At 35.2% G+C, this 24,091-nt stretch overlaps 1 protein-coding gene across 1 annotated transcript in view; it reads right to left on the bottom strand.

The window, feature by feature from the left end:
* Window positions 1–24,091, bottom strand: part of DNAH12 (dynein axonemal heavy chain 12) — a 75,334-nt gene that overhangs the window by 35,574 nt on the left and 15,669 nt on the right. Inside the window, exons 15-39 of the mRNA XM_067303745.1 lie at window positions 23,380–23,573; window positions 22,192–22,435; window positions 19,897–20,082; window positions 19,335–19,535; window positions 17,947–18,141; window positions 17,623–17,744; window positions 17,178–17,460; window positions 16,417–16,536; window positions 15,868–16,024; window positions 15,464–15,636; window positions 13,892–14,044; window positions 13,187–13,426; window positions 11,712–11,957; window positions 11,276–11,395; window positions 10,339–10,448; window positions 9,149–9,332; window positions 7,825–7,965; window positions 6,794–6,877; window positions 6,512–6,700; window positions 5,723–5,842; window positions 4,728–4,916; window positions 3,865–4,019; window positions 3,235–3,373; window positions 2,982–3,148; window positions 1,730–1,985 (exon numbers count right to left, since the gene is read on the bottom strand). Coding sequence (XP_067159846.1) covers window positions 1,730–1,985; window positions 2,982–3,148; window positions 3,235–3,373; window positions 3,865–4,019; window positions 4,728–4,916; window positions 5,723–5,842; window positions 6,512–6,700; window positions 6,794–6,877; window positions 7,825–7,965; window positions 9,149–9,332; window positions 10,339–10,448; window positions 11,276–11,395; window positions 11,712–11,957; window positions 13,187–13,426; window positions 13,892–14,044; window positions 15,464–15,636; window positions 15,868–16,024; window positions 16,417–16,536; window positions 17,178–17,460; window positions 17,623–17,744; window positions 17,947–18,141; window positions 19,335–19,535; window positions 19,897–20,082; window positions 22,192–22,435; window positions 23,380–23,573 — 4,368 coding nt within the window. The remainder of the gene's footprint in view (window positions 1–1,729; window positions 1,986–2,981; window positions 3,149–3,234; window positions 3,374–3,864; window positions 4,020–4,727; window positions 4,917–5,722; window positions 5,843–6,511; window positions 6,701–6,793; window positions 6,878–7,824; window positions 7,966–9,148; window positions 9,333–10,338; window positions 10,449–11,275; window positions 11,396–11,711; window positions 11,958–13,186; window positions 13,427–13,891; window positions 14,045–15,463; window positions 15,637–15,867; window positions 16,025–16,416; window positions 16,537–17,177; window positions 17,461–17,622; window positions 17,745–17,946; window positions 18,142–19,334; window positions 19,536–19,896; window positions 20,083–22,191; window positions 22,436–23,379; window positions 23,574–24,091) is intronic.

The raw sequence follows: 24,091 nt of genomic DNA, 5'->3' as shown, positions 1-24,091 counted from the left end.
ATCTTTTGACTATGTTTTACTCTGGTCTGGAACGCATCAGCTGTCATTAGCCCATGCTATGTGACAGAAATAGTGTCTTTCTTGGAAGTATGTAACATGCTGAAGTGAACAATTTCAAAGGAAACTTTTCTGTCTGTCTCAGTATAGTCATGCATGAAGACAATTATCAAATATTAACCTGCTAAAAATCATATAATAAATCACACTTTCCAGGGTTGACTATACCCGTGGTACTTAGAACAAGTCTATTTTGCTGGCCTATTGCCTCATATCCAAAGCCCATTTCCAAAGTTCAGTGTTCTTCTAGTGTACCTTAATCCTAGCAGTTGGAAGGTGTTGCTTACCAGGACGAGATAAGATATGGGAAAAGATTTTCTATCTAACAGGCAAATGTATTAGAGTCTAGTAGTATAAAGAAACCTTGATGCTGTCAGATGAGAAGCAGCTGCATGGCTGTATTAAAAGACAACACTAATATTTCTCTAGGATGTATCCTGACGAAATTGAAAGTTTTAAAGAGCATATACAGTCTGATGTGTTTCAAACAGCTAGCAGAATCAGGCTCTATTGGGCTGCTACTATTATCTGCTTGAAGAAGCAAAACTTCCTTGCAGATTACTTCCTTTTTTGTTGAAGGAGGAAACAAACCTACAAAAAACAATTTCTAGTGGCAGTAATCAGTCAGGCTCATGCTTCATGTGTTGCATGCATTACCTGACAATAGTTCTGAAATATCAGATCTGCAAGTCCTTGAAGTGAGATGGATTCAGTCTTGAATATGTCCTTGGGAATGAGCAGAACTAGTAGAAAAGTCTGAGAGAGGCCTCAGTTCTGCAGTAGAAGAAAGTCACCTGCTAATAACCCCAAAGTCACAACGCCTATGAAACTTCAGCCATTTGATTTTGCCTTTGGAGCTGATTGGATTTTCTGTCAGAATTCTTCATTCGTCAATGACGACTACTTACAGTTAGCAACAGTTTTGTCCGCATTGTTACTGATTTCTGCTAGGTAGCAACCATCAAAGGTATTCTTTGATATTATGTCTGTAACTTGATGCTTCCTGGCAAAGATGCTATGAATTCCTACTCCTTTATTTTGGAGGAGGGCGGGGGAAGGGCAGGTATTGCAAATGTGATACTTGCCAAAATCTGCAACATGGAATTTCACGAAACATACAGAAATTCCACAGAATTGGATCGGATGACTGTTTCACAATGTTTCTGTGAAGCCTTTTGTCATATTGGGCTCAGATTCTATACAGCTACATGTTCATGATGGCTTTCTTAATCTGCTGTGATGTGTCCATAATTAGCATCATCACTGGGAGGGGAAGGAGGAAAGTGGAGAGGGGGATGACTTCATCATTAGTCTCTCTAAGAAGAAACTTTGGGAGGGTTGTAACTGGTATCTTCCTTCTGCTTTTGTATTAGACAGCTTTTCTTTTGGGTATGTCAGACCCTAAAGAAATTCCAGTCTCATCTAGTTGACATATGCGCATAGGTACCACAGTGTCCACATTAACATATACTCAAAGACAATTTTCCCAGAATATGATTACTGTAAGCATAAAACTAAGATAATTTTATCAGAACAGATGAAACTGCATGTTAAAAGTAATAACGGAACAAAATATCTAAAACCCCTACTTCACCAATTAAACTACTATTGAGCCAGTGGAATTTTACTAAGTAACTTAAAGTAAACTTCCATTAAGGTATTTGCCTCTTACCTCTAAAGTGGCAGTGACGATTTGATTTCCAATTGTGAAGAATTCAGGAGCAAATTCACTAGTCTGCAGGTAGAAAGCGACCATAGTAGAGAAGATGCGGACCATTGTTTCATCGCTAAAAGAATTAATTGTGCAAATGTTGAAGTGTCGCAAAAACCGAGGCGTAACAGGATTCCTCCCACCACCTGGAGGTCCCATAGCAGCTAGCAACTGTACATCAACTAGTGTAATTTTGGACGTGTCCTTTAAATCATACCTTCAAAATAAATTACAATGTGACATTTAGATAGTTACAGATATAACACCTGTTATAGATTAGATACGTACATAAATGATAAATACGTACATAAGTGATAAATATCATACGTACATTTATATATAATTAAATGTATGTATATATAAATGTATGTGTAAACAAATATATAAAAAAAGATCTAAAGCCCTAGTCTTATAACCATGCCCCAGGTAATCTCAGCACCTCATGCTGGCCTGAAGAAAAGATTTTTTGTTTAAACTGGATTATACAAAACCTAACATAGAATTCTGAGACAAATGTTTAAAACTAAAATGTGGCAATATATATTACCTCTACTCAAGAGCAACACATATTTGAAGTGCTTGAAATCACAGAATAATTCAGGCTGCAAGGGCCAAAACATCTCAAAAGCAGGAAAGACCTTTAGGTAATTTCTTTTGATGCCTATTGCCAGATCTGATTTCATTAAATAAACTGCTATTCAAAAAAGCTATCTTAAAATGTTAACAAAAAAATAAAATTCTGATGACTAACAGAATCTTGGATGGCAGTAAAAACAATTCAATGAGTAAAATGAAAAGTTATATAGAACAGCACTCTGATAAACAGGTCTGCCAATTTACTCTGAGAGGAGGAGGAAAAGAAGAAAGAAAAAGAATAAATTTCACTAGAAAAACAATTAAAACTACAGACAGAAAAAAATTCCCTGGGTAAAAGATTTTATTTCTATATAAAATATTGCTCAAGATCAGCAACAAGGCTTGCTAAACAAAACAAATCTGCAGATCCATTTCCTAAATTGAAAAGTCACTTGAAGAACAACATAAAAGTGGCTTCAACTTTAAATATTTTTATATAAAACAAAGCTATCATAACATTTACAAAACACTTTCTTAAAAATAAAGTTTTAAAAATAAAATTCTAGTGAATAAATAATCATAACAGCAATGCAGCAACTTATTTACTATAAGTTTCAGTTGTGTTTTGAATAATTACCAAATTCCATGGTCAAAAAACTGTCTTAAAAGTTCTATAGGAGGCTGAGCACCATACTTCTCCAAAGCAGGCATATTCATATCATCTACAAAAATAATGCACTTTTTTCCCATCGGAGGGCCAAATACTCCTTTGCGTCTCTTGTCCAGCCTTGCCATAATAATGTTCTATAATGTAGACAGGAACATTCATAACATGGATTAAATATTAATATGTTGTCTTTATCAAACACAAACTGGCTATTTCTACTAACCTGAGTCTGACTGGCACTAGTTCGTGCTGAAAAATTAATGAAGAAGGGAAAGTAGCGCTCCTTTTCCAAGTTGTTCATTAACTTGTCTTTAATATATACAGATTTCCCAGTACCCGTTGGTCCCACAAAAAGCAGTGGTCTTCAAGCAAAAATAAATAAGTAAGTAAGTAAAACTTACATATTGCAGAAAACTAAAAACTATAAACTGACTGCAACTATAAATTAAATTAAATGCTTTGCAAACTTGTTCTACTTGTCATTACCTTTGCAAACATTAAATACATTAAAAAAAAGAAAATAACTAAAATAATAATTTTAGTTTGTTCCCAGCAACAAGATGAAGGGAAGGAGTAGAAAAGAGTTTTCTTATTTCCTCATTCTACTGGCTTACCTGTGTTGGACAAAGGAGTTAAATCTCTGCTAACAGGTCAGCAGAATTATAATAGGACTTCATAAAAGACAGAACATGCTTTAAGGCAATGAATTGCACTCTTTGTAGTAAATGTCTATTTTTAACAGGTCAAATAAACTGAAGGCTTGATTAAAAAAAAACAAAGTCAATGGAAAGAGTAAGAGAAGTCTACATATGATCAATGGTTCAGAAACGTGCATTCAATTAAAATAACTTACTTTCCATGGGTAATGAATAGTTCCATCAAATAAGTATATCTCACTGTATCCATTGTTGGAACTATGATATCTTGAATCTTCACATTTTTGTTATTACTATATTTAATATTTTTAATAAATTCCTTCCAATGAACCCAACGTCCTTTGCCTTTCATCTAGGAAGAAACACAGATGTAAAGTACAGTACTGTGGAAGGAATGGCATTACCACTACACATTTGAAAGGTTTTCTTTAGTACTTCACTTCTGAAAGATGAAATTAATTAATATGAATGAATTAATGAATATCAAATGTTTCATAAGCTCATATATTCAATTTGCTTCATTGCAGTAATGATGTGTTAAAGTGCACATCTAAGCATAAGCTCCTTTTCTTTAGCGCTTAAGGATTTTTTTCAGGCCAAAAAAAAAAAAAAAGAGAGAGAGAAAAACATATACCTAACTTTAAAAGTTAAGTATAATCCAACATTTTTAATGGATACCATAAACAAAACAATAACATATAAATAACATTATAACAAGCTGCCTATGGCCTCAATATCCTGTTTTTCTTCTAGAAAGCAGACATCTTTCCCTCTGTATGAAATCAGATTTGATTCTCTCAGCACAGGTTTAGCTACAGAAGAACAGTAATGTGGCAACATTATAAATGTTGCTAAAGTGTGCAGCTTGATATTTTCTAAAAAAAATTTGGTCAGAACATTAATTTAAAAAAAACAAACAAACTAATAAATGAAAACTGCATTGTGGGATTTAATCCTACGCCAACATTCAATGACATCTAATAGTCTTTGCCAAGTTAAAATACCCTTCTAGCCCCATTCTCCTTTCATTTGCTTCCTTTTAGAAGCAAGCAATCCATACCTCATACATGTAGTCATAGACCAAGCCTTTCTCATCAAAAGGACACTCCCATTTTCCCACACTCTTTGGTACTGGATTTATTTCAGATTTCCCTGACAAAGTTTCCCTCAAGAAAGTATCAAAAAGGATTCTGCTGTCACCATCACAAGTTCCACCAATGGACCAGACTGCAGAAAAAGCAAAGCAACCCTGCAAGAGCAAGAAGACGAGCAACTGTCTAAAGCTGTCATATAATATGAACCTTGTACAGTTTGATTAACAAATATAATTCTGAAAAATACTGCTGAACAGATAGATGTTGCAAGCTGCCCTTCAGGAAGGCTGGCCTAACAAAACTTATAAATCTGGTTAAAGATAGAGCAAATAAAAACCTTGTTCAAGGATATATATAGCAAAAAATAAAGGCCACTGACCACAACATTATATCACATGGCAAAGCCTGAGAAATGCCGATTCATGTGGTCTCAGGGATTTTCTAACTGCAAACCAAGATCTAGGAATTTTTTAAATTTAATTTTAAATAGAGACTTTTACATTCAGCATTCTTTAGTTTTTTCATAAGAACAGCCCTACAAGGTCAAAGAAAATGTTCATCTAATACCGCTCATAAAAAACAGTCTTCCTATACTAAGAAAATTTTGCTCAAACAAGTCAATTGGTATTACATGAACACTTATTTCCCTTAACGGAAACCAGACACTTCCTTCAATACTTGTTTAATTAAAATGCATATCTAACAAAAGCACTAGTTATCCAAGTTAATTAGAAAGACAGTAAAACAGGTAACAAATATAGTTAAGTATAAGACTGATTTGTCACATCTGAGCACCTCCAAAATATGGAGGAGGAGGAGGAGGAGAGAAGGCACAAAACTGTTTCTCAAGTCTCTTATTGAAGTTGTTTTGGATTAGTCCAATTAGTTTTGAAGACATGCATATACAAAAACAGATATTCATGTTGCTATAGGTTAAAAAACAAACAAACAAAAAAACAACCATAATCCATGTGCGGATGTTCTTGTTGGTGGGATCTTCTTGCACAGTTTTACAAATCAACATTTCAAAAAGCCGTGTAAGAGATACTACGACATTACTGTTGCTTGTAGGTACCAATTCCTAAGAGATACAAAAGGATGGGTATTATATTTTAACTGTAAATCTTCATTTATCTCTCGGAGTTAAAGTACTAAAATAATTAGATGGTATGCTAATTCTGAACAAATATTTGAAGGCAAGGTTTACACTGATTTTTAGTCAAAAGATCATTTGCCATCCTCTACCCTTGAAACAACCTCATAATGTAGAGTTCGTTAACCAAGTTTATGGTTAAAACGTGACAATTGTAATTATACATCTTAAAAAAAAAAATCAGCTGCAACAATAAATGAGCAAAATTTTAAACACTACATCATATAAAGTATGCAAGGCACTGCAAATGCATTTTCCTGGACATTGAAAAAATACTTCCCTATTAACAGGATATCTTTAAAGGAAAAAAATAAGCACAGCAACAACAACAAAAAAAATCTCTTGAGAAGATTTTCCATTTGAATCTTACTTAATTTGATGAGAATAAGGTGAAAATTATGATTGAATTTTAAGTCCTACCTAACATTCTTGGTCTAACTCTCCAAACTGGACACAATATTTGCCCTCTCAAAACAACAGGAGGCTGTTGCACATGCATTGTAGCTGTTGTTGCTGTAAGAGAACAGTCTCTCCCTACTCAGGCGTAACAGAACAGAAATACCTACATAGCTAATGCAGAAAAAATAGCTAAAATACCTTGCACTGTTTCTGAAGGAGTCTTAATGCTGGTGGTATTAACCAGTTAAATAGTTCCTGCAGAAGATCTTGATATTCCTTTAAGTTAAGAGGTTCAGGCAGTTTACTCAACCAAGAGGTAACAAGTGGTGTCCAGCCCAGCTGTGACGGTTCCAAATAAATCATACCACAACGACTGACTGTAGCAGGCTAAGAAAGAATTGCAAATTCACTCTTATCATACATTTAATATATTCAATTTTGTATTATATTTTGATTAAATATTTTGATTAAAGAACTTACTGAAGCCTGGGAAAGATCCATTGTTTCAAAAATAAGACTCATCTGAAGGGACATCTGGATGATTTCCCCACTCATCAAACAAAGCTTTAAGTTAAAAGAAATCACAAACAAGACTGTAAGTGATAGGAAAAAAAATTTTATTTGTAAGTTAACCTCCCTGTCACTTGATAGTTCTATATGAAAATCAGCAAAGCCAACTATAACCAAAGGCAAGGCCAACCACATAAGATGCTAATCATTTGGAGCAACTTTTTTTTTTTTTTTTTTTTTAACTTTACCTAAATTCTTCGCTTAAACTGTAACACTCAACATTAATCTATCAATAGGGTCATTACAGGTATCTACCCATCTTGAATATAATGTGATAAAGAAAAGACAGCAAGTCCTTATCTGTGCAAAGCAGAAGGAATATCTGCTGCTATTTTTGCTAATAATGTAGCATTCCGGTTGGAGACCTACCCTTCCTGCTTATTAAAATAATAGTCCAGTCTCAGTATTTTGACACATTATCATCCACAATTTAAACTGAAGATATTGTCTCTAATTTTTTCATTCACTTTGAGATTTCTAAGACCCATTTTCAAAAATGTTTCCTTCTGTCTTAAGTTGGGAATGCAAAAAACTTAGGCACTTACACTTAGGGACAAGTTTTTAAAACTGTGGGCTTTACATTGAATAGAATTATGTCATTTTTTATTTTATTTTATTTTTATTTTATTTTTATTATTATTATTATTATTATTTTTTTTACAAACTTACAATATGACATTAAGGGAATACTATAGATTAAATATCTTACACCAATGAGTTGATTTCCAATTATGACTCCAGTAAAGTAAAAAACAAAATAAAACAAAAAAACCCCAAACAACTCTAACATAAATACCTCACAAAACCACAATCTGTTTCCAAAGCCACCCTGCACTTGTTCTTTTCAAATGACTGTTTGCATTTGTGCTTTTTATATGTAGAATAATATTTTCAAGATATCACAGCATTTTACTTAGGCATTTACGTCTACCAACTGATACCTTTTTGTTGTCATCCAGAACTGTGTTCATGCTTTCTATCCACAGAGTGTCAATGGGGCCATCAAAGATAACCCATTTGCGTTCAGGAGTCTCAGATAAAGCAAATTCTCTGAAAGTATTAGCAACTATACCATCTGTCCACTAGAGGGGGAGAACGTAGGAATGAAAAGTAAAAACACAGTATATGTATTTCAATTTAAACTGCAAGTAATCCCATTGATAAGTATCGCTGTAGACTGTTTTAATTAATGAACAAGACAAAAAAGAGTAAATCCTTCATTTCTGTTTAATCAGTCTTCTCTTACTGGGGAGAGCAGAACACAGCTTTGCAGTTTCACAGAAGGTCATGCAACATCTCAAACTTTAAAACAGACAAAGGTGTTTTCCCTTTAAAAAAAGGCTGTAGCAAACATCATACAGGCAATTCATTTCACAGAAACGTAAAAGTGCTTCTTCTCTGTCTTATACCTGTTTCTTCCCAGAATCAACCCAGAGTTTCACTGTTTCACCCTCACTTCCTTCTCTTTCTTCTCCCAACTAAGTTTTACGTTTGGGGACCCAGGAGTCCTCAGGTTTTTCTAGATTGTTTTGCATTACTTTGAATAAAATGTGATAAAGAAAAGACAGCAAAAGATAGACAGAGAAATCAATTCAGTTAGTTTGGTATGATTCCCTAGCATGGTATTGCTTATTTTACACATTTAAACCTACATACATACTTGGAGCCACACTTTTTTTTATAAGCTAATTTAAACCCAGCAAACCAAGTATTAGTTAAAACGATACTTATAATTGTGCTCTCATCTGTATTTAAAATAGCAAAACTATGAATTCAGCTGTTCAGTATCCAGAATAATGGAGGTCTGACATATACTGGATAATGGAAAAACCAAAATAGAACAGTAGAACTGCTGCAAAGTAGGTGGAAAAAAACCCCACAAATAACATTTCCAAGAAACCAGCCAGGACTATTAGCTCCTGGTCCCTGAACACATATTGGTACACTTGCTCATTCATTCTTAAGCCCAGATAATTTCAGTAATTTAATTTACAGCACAGCCCTGAAAACACTGTATGGAGTTCAGGGAAGGGATGAAGAATTATTGTACGTAAGTGGGACTTAGAAGCCAGAAGTAAAATAATTGTAAACTGCCTTTCCTGCCATCGAAAACCTCTGTGGGTTGACACCATAAGTTAACCTGAAGTTAGAACATACTTACAGAAAATGCACTCATACAAACTCCCTGAAAGCCACCATGGGCAAGAGGAAGAAACAGATGAAGATGACCAATTATTATACACTGTTTTTAAAAATAAACATTACCTCATGAGATACCATATCAAATTGCCCAAAAAGTTGACCCATGGTGACTGATTTTGGATTCACAGTTCTAAAAATTACTTTTTCTTCTTCACCATAACCACGTTCTTTCATAAGAGACAGTGTATCTGCCAACACATGGAGAATTTTGGTCTTCCCAGAAAAAGATTCCCCTACAAGCATAAAGCTGTTAGATGGAAAAAAGAAAAAGCTATTATTTATAGATTTGTCTTTAAATTTTGACTTTTACAGTCCACAGGTCAATGACATCATTCTTATGCTTAAATATTCTGGTACATCTGGCCCTTATATCTAGGAAAAAATATATGTATTTACATTTTGGAGGAATTACATTTTAGAGGCGCCTTCAAAACTGTACATGCAACTTGCAAACTTATATCATCAACCTAATTTGCACAAATCAGAGACTAATGTGGTTTATATATACAAAATATCATTAGGCAAAAACAGTTGATTTGCACATGCAAATCTGATTGCAGAGTCACAGTAAGTGAGCTGTCCTCTTAAGAAAACAAAAACCAAAATAAAATAAAATCTACCACCACACCAGTTCATTTATTTGCAGAATCAAACATAAACTTTACTTTCTAGTTTTCTTTTCAATCTAGGTAGAGGTTATGAAGTTCTGGAGGAAGACAAACACTAGGAATGTGTCCTATGCAAAAAAATCCAATTTTCCTAGGTCACAATACAAAATAATTTTATTAGTCACCCGGCAATGGGATGCAATTATAACAATGTCACATTGGAAGGACTAATTGATGAGCTGAATATTAACAATCATAAATCTAATACAGTATTGTACATATTCTCTCCAGGCAGCTGTGGCTCAGAAGTGAAAACTAAGAATAAAATGGCAGAAATCTGGTAACTAATATTTTAATATAGACAAAGTCTTCACCATACTGAGAACCAAACATAAAATTGTTATTAGGCTGCTTCTGAAATCCAAGCGGAGTATTAAATTTCATCAGACATACATTCACAAGAATCTTTGTACATTTAAATGCAGTCTTAGTAACTGTTCCAATACAAACAGAAATGCTTTCCTAGCACTTCTCTTGCCACTCTTAGGATTTTATACTTTTATACTTTATATAAATAACCACTGTCTATGGTATAAGCCAAAATGATAACAAATACTACTTGTGAAACAGTAATTGGAATCTTACCCATGTCTAACAATCATCATTTCATATGTCTGTATCATTTTCTCTATAAAAAATTTCACAGGTTGGACATTATGTCGAACACAACATTCACTGGCACATTCCAGAAAATCCTAAAATCAAAATAAATCATAATCTTATAATTTGTTACAGGCTTTTAATTTGTAACCATGAGAATAGATATTTATAAACTGTAAATCTAGACTGAGTACTTTTAATTACATTTTATTGGTTTATAAATTAACATTAAATAGTCATTATATCATATTATTCAAATTACTGTCTTGGACTATGTTAGACCAGTTTCTTTACAATGATCAGTAAGGGTTTCAAGTTAACGAATGACTGAAATACTGTTAATCAGAATAGATCAAACATCCATTAAAAAAAATAAATCTTCTGCTTCATATGCTAGAACAGGAATTAACTGTAATTTTTATCTTGAGGGGAAGGCTTATTTGTGTCAGAAAAACAACAGTGTGCTTTGGAACAACAACCTGCTTTTGACAGGACTCTAGGATTTACTGGAAATTTTTAAAAAGTTAGCCTGTTTTGTCTTTTCCAACAAGCCCACCTTTTCCTCAGTCATCCTACTACAGAGGAGCAGGAGGAGGCGCTGCTTTAATTGTTGTTATAAACAAAAGAAAACATAAGCACAAAGGTTAATCTCATTTAACCACGTCCAACACTTAGGACATACATGCAGGTGAATTTCTGATCTCTAGGATGCCTTACGTAGCCCTTCTGGATGTAACAGAACTCAGCTGTGCAGGAGGGGGCTCACACTCGCAACAAACCCAAGAATTTTCCATTGCAAACATCCTGCATTTTTCCTCATTTTGCAATTATACACAAGTCACTGTATTAATTACACTCAGTTTAAAAAACAAAAAGCAAAAAACAACAACTATGACTAAGGAAGAATTACAAGTGTACTTACATTGTAGTCCGCATCAGGAAGCTTGACTCCAGGAAACAAATCACTAGTTATACCCATGAAGAGAGAGATATCGCATGACAAAAATTTGGGCTCATTCACATCCTTAATAGATCTAAGAAGCTAAAGAATACAAATATACATTTTATGGCTCTTATCAAAAACAAGACTAAACTGTTCCGCAATTAAAACAATCTAATATGTAATACAGACTAATTTAAGATATGATGCCTTTGATAGGCAATTAAGACAAACTGTGTCATTATTAACATAGCACCGGAAAGAGTAGCATGTAATTCATTACCTTCCTTTCACAAATAAGGAAGCTAAGAAAAATAGATCAGTAATGTGACAATGAAGATGTGGCAGAACTGCCTTCAGAACTTGGAATTGCATGCATCAGTGAAATTCCTTAAGAATGATTCCCTCAGGAACTCACCAGGATATCTTCATCTTCCTTTGGAAATTTCAATTTTAGATTCCCAGCAGCCACCAACACAGCTTTAACGGCTCGCATACCATAATCATAGTGAAACTGTGAAGAAAGCTGTTCTGAACAAAGCCTGTAGGTCATTACTATCTTCACTGATAATGGCTTAGCATTCAAAAATCCATATGAATAGAGAGAAATTTCTGCTATCAGAGCATAGTTAGGAACCATCATGGCTACCGTTCGGAAAAGAACCTGAAATGCATATCCAAAGAAATATTTTTAGATGATTAAATGAAAAATAGAAAGTCATTCAGAACTCTTTGGATCAGTATTCGTCCCATCACAACATTTTTAACTGAAAACACTAACAGCTTTGTAAATAAAGTACTGCTTAATATGACCAGGTAGATAAGCTGTGGATCACCTACAACAGGCGCACTGGAAAGCAGTGGTCTGCAGAACACTGGGAGCCAATGAAATAAAAGAATTACCAATGTTTGCAGATATAGCTTATGACTCACTAGGAAGCTAACAAAAGCTGCCATCATGAAAATCCAATGCAGAAAAGTCCAGGACACACCCTTCTTTGACACTCTCTCGGCCAGCTCTTATCCCTCACCATTGTCTCGAGAGCACAGTTTGCCCCTTATTTATACCATTCAAGAGCCAGATACATCCAACACAGCAGAAAGAACAAAGAATGGTGGCATACACGGCAGGTGAGAGAACGCACTTCCTTTCCTGAAGTAACCTGCAGCTGGTACACCCTTCACTGTGCACTAACTCTGCTTTAAGTTAGCGTTCATATTATAGCTCCCACTGAGGCGACCTGCTCCGGCCCAGCGGCTCTGGCCCACCTCTGTCCAAAGTTGAGTCTTACAATGGACAGATGCACTGTAACACTCCTAGAAGGCTCCAGTTCACTTTGCTGACACCAGGCCTCTCCAGAGAAATAGCTAACCATGTCAAAACAATCATCTCAAAGATTTTTTTTTAATGGGATAATCTAAGCAAACTCGTTACATGTATTAGATGTATTTCACTAACACTTCTTTTAAATAAGATGACATTAAAAGCAATGTAAAAATACTTTCTTAAATCATTTGTTCCAATGTACCTCTCCATCTTAAAAGAACTTAGCATCCAAATCTTATAATCTACCCACAATGTGACACTTGCCAGCTTACATTAGAGTATTGCAGTCTTTGACCAGGAAAAATAATGATGAAAGAGAGTAATACATACAAGAAATTAAAAAATGGTTTAAATTCCTTCAAAAAGAACAAGGTATTTAGAAAAAAAGAAAGGCTTAGTATGTGTAAATCACATAAGCAGTACATGTTTACATTCTAGGCGGCACAGTCCGAGTTAACATCAGCAATACATGTGTCCTTCAGTTCCCTGAAGAATTCACTCAAACAGACATTTACTTTATTATTAATTATTAATTATTTATTAATACTAATATTATATTACTTTACCTTCAGATTATCTGGAAGTTCAGAACGTCCTGCGTAACCTGGATTCATAGTAATAGCTACAAAACAGTTGGGGTTGAGTTTCAGTTCAGTTCCTTCAAAAATAAACGCTTCTAGCTTCATCTGTATGGCTCTCTGGATGCAAAGGATCTGTTGTGCCACAACAGACAATACTTCCAGCTCAATGCGATTAAATTCATCAAAACAAGCCCATGCACCTGACGAAGCCAAACCCTTGAAAAACTACAAATAAAGAAAGTAAATCAGTGGTCATATTTCTAACAGAATCTTAAAGAGGATTCAAAAGAAATTAAGAGTATCATACTTTGAAGTTTAATGATATGAAAGATACAACTTACATAACATCTAAGCACATTTAGAGCAAAGGTCAGCGATGTACTCAAGGAGGGGGGAAAAAATATATATATCAAATTCCTTTCTTGATTCCAAAGGAAGCTAAAACAGAAGATCCTGATCCTGCAAACTCTTGTTACTTTGCATATATTAGTTAGCAACTTAATAGGATTTCCTGAAGCATACAACGTTAAACATATGTGGAAGACACTCCATATTGTGTCATTGGATTGAAATTCAATGGTAGCAGATCACAGGTGATGCTCATTTATTTAAGCATCTCTGCAAAGCAGGGAACCAACAGTTTTCATCCTGAAAAATAAAGCACAAAGCTCAACATATATTTCTATTTACCTTCCCCATTGCCAGGTAATCAAGGCCATCCGAGCAGTTGAAGACAACACACTGCACAGCAAGAGCTTTAGCCAAATCTTTGGTGGTCTCTGTTTTACCTGTCCCTGCTGGACCCTCTGGGGCTCCACCGAGATTTAGATAAAAAGCTCCAATCTAAGGAATAGAAATAGTTTACGGAAATTATAACAACTTAATTCATATGAAATTGCCCTTAATGAAAAATAATGTTAAATTGCATTAGATAGATAAAATTACTGTATGAAACAAAAAAGTCAAATTATACTAATTCAAAAAAATCTTAAATTTACCTAGAAATAGAGACAAGAGAATTCAGCTTTCCCTAAAAGAGTTTAGTTTCATTCATTATCATCATGACCATGGTTAGTTACTTAAACTTTACTGGATCCAATCTTTCAGTTCTTGCCTACATAGAGCTTTCAAAGTAAAAGTGACCCAATTGCTTGGTTGCTTCTCTTTTCTACCTCTGTTTTTCCTTTAATATACTATTTCCTCTTTTCTTTGTCTTTCCCACAGTCTTCCTTTGTTCCATTCACATTCCATTGACCATTTATTCTATAGTCTCTCCTATGAAGTAGGAGAAAAATCTGACAGAAAAAATAAGTTGCAGGCTCTAAACTTCGTTGTGACAAATAGGTGCCAAGCATCAGCTAGGACCGTATCACAAAAATTGAAGCTATGAGCAGGGCAAAAACAATCTCCACATGCATATCCATATCAGTCAGGTCTTTTCAGAAGAGTTCTTTCTTAAACCCTACAAAGCTGATGATTCAATACCCACAGCATGAAAATTAGCATGTTACAACAACAGGAAGAGGGTGGTGCCAAGGAAAACTTGAAACTGTATTCCCACCAAGTAAGTTGCAGCAAATGATGGTCAGCAAAGCCATATCTGAGAGGACACTTCTCCAGAGGCAATATCACCCAACAGTCTGTCCTCAGTCTTCAACTACAGCTTTCTGTTCCTCTGTTTTTAGTTCAGTGCTTTTGTTTGAGAGGTGGCCCTTCACAATATATAATTTCTGATATGTTCCATAACTTTCAGTTGTTAAATTAGTTGAGGATAGAACAGTACAATAATAAACCCCTTTAACCAAGAGAGACAAAAAAAGTTGTCAAACTTTTGTCCTAGTTCTAGGAATAATATGATCACAAGTGGATCCTTCTTCATCTCATTTAGCAACTACAGAATATCAGAGAAGGAATTTGCACTCTCGTAATCTAGACAGGGACAAACTTGCTGGGAGTTTTTTTCCTTTGTTTTGTTTTGTTTTATTTAAAACAAAACAAGCAAACAAACACCACACATCCACAACAGAACAATCCACTAACCTTTCAGTCATGCTGGTGAGCTGTCCAGGTTTTTTATAAGTCTGCTTCACCTTATATATTTATACAGAAATTAGAATCTTTGAAAACTGTGCATTTTAACAGAAATACCATGAGTATCACAGCAACTGCAAGCCCTAAAAGTATGGCTATAATGAAGAGTGCAAGAAATAACATACTACAGTAAAAACCGTATTTAGTAGCACTCATTGTAAAAGATCATACCAAGGTGCGATAACACCTGTCTGTAAGAGGAGTAATGACAAGGCGTGGTGAGTTTCCAAGGTATTCATAGGCATATTTTACGTTGCAGTTAATGATGCGGACACGAATGTTCTCAAATTCCCAATAATATCGCAGTTGTGCAAGCCACTGAAAGTCTGTTTCACTCTGTACACCTGATAAATACAGAATTAGCAGCAATGATAGAAATTTTATATAACTGGGTTTTCTATTAGGTTCACATTTACAACAACTTTGAAATTATCAATGTTCTCATACATTTGATGCTCACATCCAAATATTGTTGTGTTTTAGGCAGCAAACTCAGATGGTGTAAGGAATTTTTAATTAACTCAGGATTAAGGTATTAAGAAGCACATGAAAAAAACTTTTTAAAAGATACATACCACTTTCAATCATTTCCATGACGACATCTCTAGCATGAACATCAATAGTAACCAAGGCACCCAGGGTAGTCCTTGTTTGCTTTGACAGTTTTCCTCTTACCAGCTCTACGATATCATTAAGTTGAAGCTGAAGTGTATCATAATAATCCTTTAAACCCTGGGAAAAAAAGGTAATTATAAAACTGACTATATGATAGTTTTAAGGGTTCCAGACTTCTTAACAGGGCAACTAAACGTCTCAGAGATTGTTTATTAAACCATTCTTTGTCATTTTTCACATCATCTCATCTCTCATTCGCAGTTATATATTTATGTTGCAAAGCTACAGCAATTTTTTTAATCTATGCTTGTTCTAAATAAGAATATTCAAGTAATGGAATCAAAGGTGTAAATCACTATACCAAAATTCATGTACATCAAACTCATATGATGATATTTTATTGAATCTTATTTTGATTGTGGAAAGGATAAATTATTTGGTTAAAGAAAATACATTACCTGAAATGAGAAATTAATAAAATAAAAAATAGGTAATGCATTATATAGTACCTCTTGTCCACTGCAGAGAGCTTCGTGTACCTCACTCGTCCAGAACATTTGCGACACACACAATACTACTTGCCCAGGCCACTCCAGAACCCAACTTTTTCTCTCAGTCTCTGGATATGCCTGGAAGAGTTAAATACAGCGTATAAAGACAGTGCCAGTGCATACATACCATAATGTAATACAGAAGTATATAATGCGATTCTATTAATATTTTTGTTAACAATGCAAAATCCAAATGCATTTTTAAATGTCTTCCAGCCACTCCCCCTCTAGATTTGTTTGTTATTTGATAAATAATTTAAAAAATTCAAGTCATTATCTTTCCATGTTATGGAAATATTCACAACTTCCTACCTTTACACAAAGAAACCTTTTCTGGCTTACAGTTTTCTTTTAGGAGGAAGGAAACATATTACAAGTTTTTTATTTATCTCTAACTTTTAAGTAAATAAAAAAGACTGAATAATTCATTTAATTCAAATGATATATCCTAGAAATGCAGTATTGCTGCCAGGCTTTTTAAAATTTATATACATTGTTACAGGAAAACACTCAATTCTTATTCAAACTAAACTCTTATTTATCTCACTGGTCTGTAAATACAAGCCATTAACTTGATCCCAAACCCATAACTTCATCTGCATAAACTCTTGTGTTCAAGGAGAATTTTAGGAAACCAAACCTTAAAATAAAGAATGAACTATTTCTCTTTATGCCATAGCATTTAAACTATTACAAAACACATACTACAAAACCCATACCATTCTTGATTTAGAAATAACATCATGTACACTCTTCAGCATAATATCTTCTACTTGAATTAACCACTTCTCCACTGCACCTCGAGCTTCAGACGTAGAAATACTTGAAATCAGTTCTACATGCTCGCCTTCAGAACTATACATTCCCTTAATATCCAGACTGGGAAGGAAATGCAGCTTAGCAATGCCTTCAAAACACTTCTTCAAGTGAGGCTGAACTCTGAGAGGGTCTTTAGTCTCTGACAGGATCTCCAGCATTTCATCATTAGATAAGAAAAAGAAGCTAGAAAAAGATTCATGAAAAAAAAAAAAGAAAAAGAGAGAGAGAGAGAGAAAAGAGAAAAAAGACAACTGAATCATCAGGCTAGTTTAAAGGCTGACTTTACTGCGCAACAAAATAAGCATTCAGAATCTTTGTTTTTGAAATAGCCAAAACACATCATACCGGGGAAAGAAGAGACGCTTTTTCTCAAGATAAGCATTTAGCCCTTTCATGATTTTGTCGAGAAGCTCATTACAGTTCTGAAGCTTCTCCAATAACCCTGTCAAAGAAGTAGCAACAAGAACCTGTAATAACAAATATATGCAAAATATAAGTTATGAATTGTTTGTTTCTGCAGTAAAAGTCACTCAAATAGTTAATGTACAACATGGCTTTGTTCTTAGAAACCCTAAACAACTGATGTGGTAGCGCACTATATATATTCTGAACACAAAAGCATTCATGAAATGGAGAGAAACTATTATTTCTTTTTAGCATTTTCCTCACCTTTGGGTCTTTGGCACAATACTTCATAATATCCCTCCAGTATCTATCTACAGTCTGAAAGAGACGCCCCTCTTCTGGCATCTGTTGCATAATATCCTCAGAAGAAAAAACGGGTTCCAAATAAAGCCACTGAGCTTGAACTTTCAGCCATTCATCAATAATCTCCTGAATTTGAATTAGGCGACCTTCCCATTCCTTAACAAATATTTAAAGAAAGTTACCTAAGTATTTCCACACAAATGATGTTAAAGAGAATAAATACAAGAAAAGCAGACACTATGGACAGCATGGTGCTCCAGTGTCCAAGGAGAAAATAAAATAAGTTTTTACAGTAGTCAGCAAAATAAAAGAAAAATATTTAAGAATATCTCGATTCTTCCACATTTACACATGACCAAAGGAGTTCAAAAGGTTTAACTTACCTGGAGATTGATTTTCCAAAATGCAGTTAGCACCATTAATCTATTTTCAGATCACTCTAGCGCTATGATCTTTTACTAACATAATGGTTAAGTAACACTCAGTAGGCTACCAGTAACAAATTCTGTCCCATCTCCCACAGTGAGGAGCTCTTGGCTTGCAGCTGAATTACAACAGGGGGACAGGAATACCAGAAAAGCCACACTAGATCTGAGGAGAGATCCAGCCATCCCAGAATCCTGTCTCTGAAGTGGATGGTAGCAGATGCCTCTAGAGAAGGCTGGACAGGCTGCTTGAAAAGGGTAAATACTAAGTATGTTCCCTGAGCCCTCTTGTATTTGAGGGATTCCTACATAAATGAACAAGGGGATGGTTACTGTAAAGCAAATTCACCAGCTACTCTCTTGGCAGCAGTCAGGGTGCTAAGAGTATAAAGACTACTCCAGTCCTGAAAAGAGAAAAGCAGATATAAAGTGATCCCATCATTGTTCTGAAGCCTGGGTAAAGTAATTTTTTTTTTTTCCTCTCAGCCCTCAAGAAATTTCCTTGCCCAGAAGCAAATGCTGTAGCTCAGAATTTGATTCCAAAGCTCAGGGGCTAAATCACTATATGTTATTAATGATAATGAAAACATAATTTCAAATGATCAAACAGAGAAGCTGAAGATAATAAACTGAAATAACGATTTTCAAAATATACAGAAAAATAATCATGTTCTCTTGGTTGCTTTTGAATCTGAATGGCGAAAGAAAGAGGAACCAAAAACATGAAATGCAGAGGGATTTGCAACACTTAGAAATAATGTAACAAGAACTTACTATGCCTGAATTATCATGCTGAAAATCAATTAAAGCATTTCACTAATGAGAAGTGAAACAATACTGCTGCAATACAATTAGCTCACTCTTGAATTATAGCTACCCTACAAATAAAAATGGTAAAAAAGTATATGTTTTTCCTCATCATACCCTGATTTCTTTCTCAAACGGTTTAATGAAAGGTGATGCCCTCATTGTCTGAGTTTTCACAATCTGATCATCAAGAATAGCTTGAATGTCATCCACTGCAGACAGAATATGAACACCAGTGTCGCGAAACACACTTGTATTAAAGGAAATTGAAGTCCAGGTTTCCATCATAGCATGCATTGCTTTTTCTAATGAAAATTCCTACAGTGGAAAACCAAAACAATTTATTTTAGCCACTGCATTAATTTTGTCCACTTAATTAATTTAATATATAAGCCTATCCATCTGCATAACCTATTTTTATCTAAAAGTATAAATTAATTTATTTTTCTTAACATTGAATTTTCTAGTGCACAGAAAACAATACATTCAGGAAATAATAATGATGTCACATGAGATATAAATGTTTACACAATCATTGTCATCATCTAATGGGCCAAAGTCTCATCAGACCTCTTATTGCATAAGGGCAGAGACAAAAAAAAAAAAAAATCTAGTTAGTCATAAAAGCCATCACCAAAAGACCAGACATATATTTTAACTATCAAATCTCCATGCTTACCTTACTTGCACCTACACTTATGACTTCAAACTGTTCCAAATAAGGGGCTAGATTCTGCTTTAAAACTTTTCTCAGGGTAGTTCCAGAGTCTGGTGTTAAATCATATCCTACTATATCTGACATCTGCTGCCAGTGACGAGCTCGTATGCCAGGGTTACAAAAGACAGTCACAGTAGGAATATTCTCCTAATTGAGCGAAAATAATTATAAGGTTTAATTACATCAGTACAAAAGTTTTGTATGTGATAAAAACTGTGATGTGCATCATTCATTTTAGTCATCTTTGATACGCGTTTAAAATTCTCCTGTAGTAACTGATGACAAAAATCTTTCTGAAAAGCGTAAATGGATCCATTCAGTTATGTATTTAATTTCTAAATAATTGCAGTAAATTGCTGAAGAAGAAATACAAAACTATGAAGTAGTGTCTTGGCAGGAAAGTGAGCAAGCGGTCACTGAGGTGGACTGAAACTGGCTAAACTGCCAGGCTTCGAGGGTTGTGATCCACAGCATAAAGTGCAGCTGGAGGCCAGTCACCAGTGATGTTCCCCAGGGGTCAATACTGGGGCCAATACTGTTTAACCTCTTCACTAGTGATTTGGATGATGGGATCAAATGCGCCCTCAGTGAGTTTGCTGATGATACAAAACTGGGAGGAGTGGCTGATACACCAGATGGTTACACTGCCTTTCAGAAGGACCTTGACAGGCTGGAGAAATGGGCAAACAGGAACCTCCTGAAGTTCAAAGGGAAGTGCAGAGTCCTTCACCTAGGGAGCAATAACCCCACGCACCAGTACAGGCTGGGGGCTGACCAGCTGGAAAGTAGCTCTGCAGAGAAGGATCTGGAGGTCCTGGTGGACAACAAGCTGAACACGAGCCAGCAATGCACCCTCACGGCAAAGGCGGCAAATGATATCCAGAAGTATTAGGAGTAGCACTGCCAGCAGTTTAAGGGAGGTGATCCTTCCCCTCTACTCAGCACTGGTGAGGCCACATTTGGTGTGCTCTATCCAGTGCTGGGTTCCACAGGACATGACAGACACGGACCTGCTGGAGTGAGTCCAGCAAAGGGCCACAAAGATGATGAAGGGACTGAAGCATCTCTCATATGAGGAGAGGCTGCAAGAGCTGGGACTGCTTAGCGCAGGAAAAAGGCTTGGCAGGATCTTATTAATGTTTATAAATATCTGATGGGACGGTGTAAAGAAGATGGAGCAAGACTTTTCTCAGTTGTGCCCAGCGACAGGACGGGAGGCAATGGGCACAAACTGAAATACAGGAAATTCCGCCTGAACATAAGAAAGCACTTCTTCACTGTGAGGATGGCTGAAAACTGGAACAGGTTGCCCAGAGAGATTGTGAAGTCTCCGTCCTTGAAGATATTCAAAACTCAATTGGACACGGTTCTGGGCAACCTGTTCTAGCTGACCCTGCCTGAGGGACCAGATGTCTCCAGAGTTCCCTTCTAACCCCAACTCTTCTGTGGTTCTGTGAAAAGGAACAAATTTTCCACTATGCTATGTTAAATTAGACTTCCATTTAACATATAGTTCCGCTTCAAATTTCCCAACTACATCCTTAAGCAATTCTCTAAATCCAAGAAGTATTATCCCCATGTATATGTTCACTCTTTAACTATTCACATCCCTAAAACTGCAAAGAAACCTGGAGTGTAATCTTATTCTATTAAAATCAATGGTACAGTTCAATCTGGAAATAGCAATTCAGAGCTCTCTGTAGTCAATAACAGGAAGAAGCAAGAACTCTCAGAGGAGAGTTCCCAAGCACTTCAGAGTGCTTCAGTTAGATATTTACAGGGCGAGTGCTTCTCTTTAGTTTCCTGCGGCAGAATTCAGATGTCCTTGAAAACATAGTATCAAGAGAGGAAATCTTGGTACAGTAGTTTACTATTCGCATTTAGGGTCTCACCAAGGCAAGCTTAACAGACATTTGAAAGAATTGTATGGCCATAATTATTACTGAATTGAGCAGTTGTTTTCTGCTATCTGCACCTCTGGTCGTCCCTCTGAGGTCCTACTGGACAAGAAGGAGGTGGAAAGCTTCTGCCATTCTGCTGCCTGGGACATCCATTTAGACCAGACCCAATCTGGCTCTACATCATTCAACTTCCTACAAAATTCAATCATTCAGAAGTATGAAATATCAGTCCCCCAAGCTAACAAAAAATAGGTGTCTCTGACACTGGAGCACCTACCCAGATTGAATACTGAATTCAGCATTTGTCCCTTAGCACCAAATATTATTAACATCCCCCACCCTCACCACTTTTTACCTTAAAGTCTTTAATCTGCTCCAAAACTGAAGAACACATTGTAAGAATTGGATTTGCCTTTTTTTCTTCTTCTGTCTTCTCTTCTACTGCATTTCTGAGTTGTGATGTCTTTTTCCGTTCTTGCTGAACTTTCTTCTGCTCTTGCTGAAAGAGTTTTGACATTCTGCATACCTCTCGAAAAAAGTCATCAATCTCGGCCTCCATGCTTTCTGCATTTAGTTCCAAAAAGTCTCCATCCATCCATCTGAGAAAAAAGCAAAGTTAGAAAACAGATGAACAAATACAGTCCACAAGTATTTGACACCTTATTTGCAACATAAACAAGATTTAGATTAATTTAATAATTATTTAAATTACAGCAAAGCTCTTTTTTCCAAGTACTGTCATTCTATGCAAAATTCTATTATGTAACTAAAGGTGGTTTCACCAGGCTCTTGCGTATTTCTGTGTAATGCTCTCAAGTCCTGCACATACTGAAATCAAACAGCATGTATTCAGAAACATTTAAGTTAAGCTCTGGATAGAGGTCAACATATGTCGTCAAAAACATAATAGCCTTTCAGATTTTCAAGAAAATCCACAGTGCCAAGTCATACCAGATTTCACAACTTCCAAACAGTACATGCATTGGTAAACAATCTCACTTAGTTTAGACTCGGACATATTATAATTTTTGTGGTAAAATCTAGCCACTAGAGAGCAACATAATAATTTGAGCACATCTACGTTATATTTTGGACAGCCGTTAGATTAAATATGTTTTTCATTATATATAGATTATAGTCTTGGTAATTAAACTTCTTCCCCTCCTTGCATACAAAATGGCTCATACCTAACCAAACTTTTCTTCGTCATACGATTCTTGTCTTATTTATGGGCTTTACCAATATGAATGATACAGTTATGTGACTATATGAATGACACCAAGCATGTGGCTATACTCCTTTACATTATATATATACTGACAATTTTTCTAGCTGAACTAAAAAAAAACCAAAAAACCAAAAAAACTCAGCCTAATATATAAATTATATTATTATTATGCTTGCATCGCTAATAACTAATAAACCTTTAGAAGTAACAAACCACATTCTATATCTGACATGAACAAAACCAGCATGAGTGTTTTATCTTCTTCACCTTCATTTCACCTTCATTTAGCTTCAAGAGTATGTAATACTGAATTACCTTTTTTCTGTTCGCTGCCATTTCAGTATAAGACCAAAAAGCTTCTGATATGGTTCAATCTCAACTTTTACACGGCTGAGGAGTGGGAACTCAGTCAGTTTCCATTTGAAGAGAGTCTCTTCTTTATTAATAAAAGTGATTGTTTCATCAGCCTCTTGTATGCATTTCTGTAACGCTCTCACGTCAGTCACATACTGAAATCAAATAATTTTATGTCTTGAGAGATATCTAAGTTAAGTTCTAAACAGCTATCAAAATATCAAAATATAATAAGCGCTTGGATTTTTTAAATTCTAGATAATGTGAGTTAAAAAATTGGATGCATCTTGCTTTCTGTTAAAAAAGCAGTAATTTATTGGGAAGCAAACAAACTGTGAAATGACATTAATGCTATGAAAAATAACTGTTTTTATGCTTATTGAATTTAATAGCACAAAACCATTTTCAGAATATTTAAGCCTTAAAACTTCACTGTTCCAAGAGGCAGACATAGCCAGTTTTATATATGTTATATATAGTTACGCCAGCTGGGATTTCCAAGCTTAAGATTTCGGTTTTATGCTCTGAAAAAGTTCTGTTTTTAAAAAACAAAATTACTGAGTAAAATTGTGATATACTGACACTTAAATGCAGGGCATGTTTTAGTGCTTATAAAGGACATTTAGAAAGTTGCAGAGTTTTAGAGCCATTGGTCAGCTCTTCATTAGTAAAA

Source organism: Apteryx mantelli, chromosome 12, assembly GCF_036417845.1.
Source record: "Apteryx mantelli isolate bAptMan1 chromosome 12, bAptMan1.hap1, whole genome shotgun sequence".
In the NCBI taxonomy this organism is placed as follows: domain Eukaryota; kingdom Metazoa; phylum Chordata; class Aves; order Apterygiformes; family Apterygidae; genus Apteryx; species Apteryx mantelli.
This window is presented reverse-complemented; position numbering and strand designations above follow the sequence as displayed.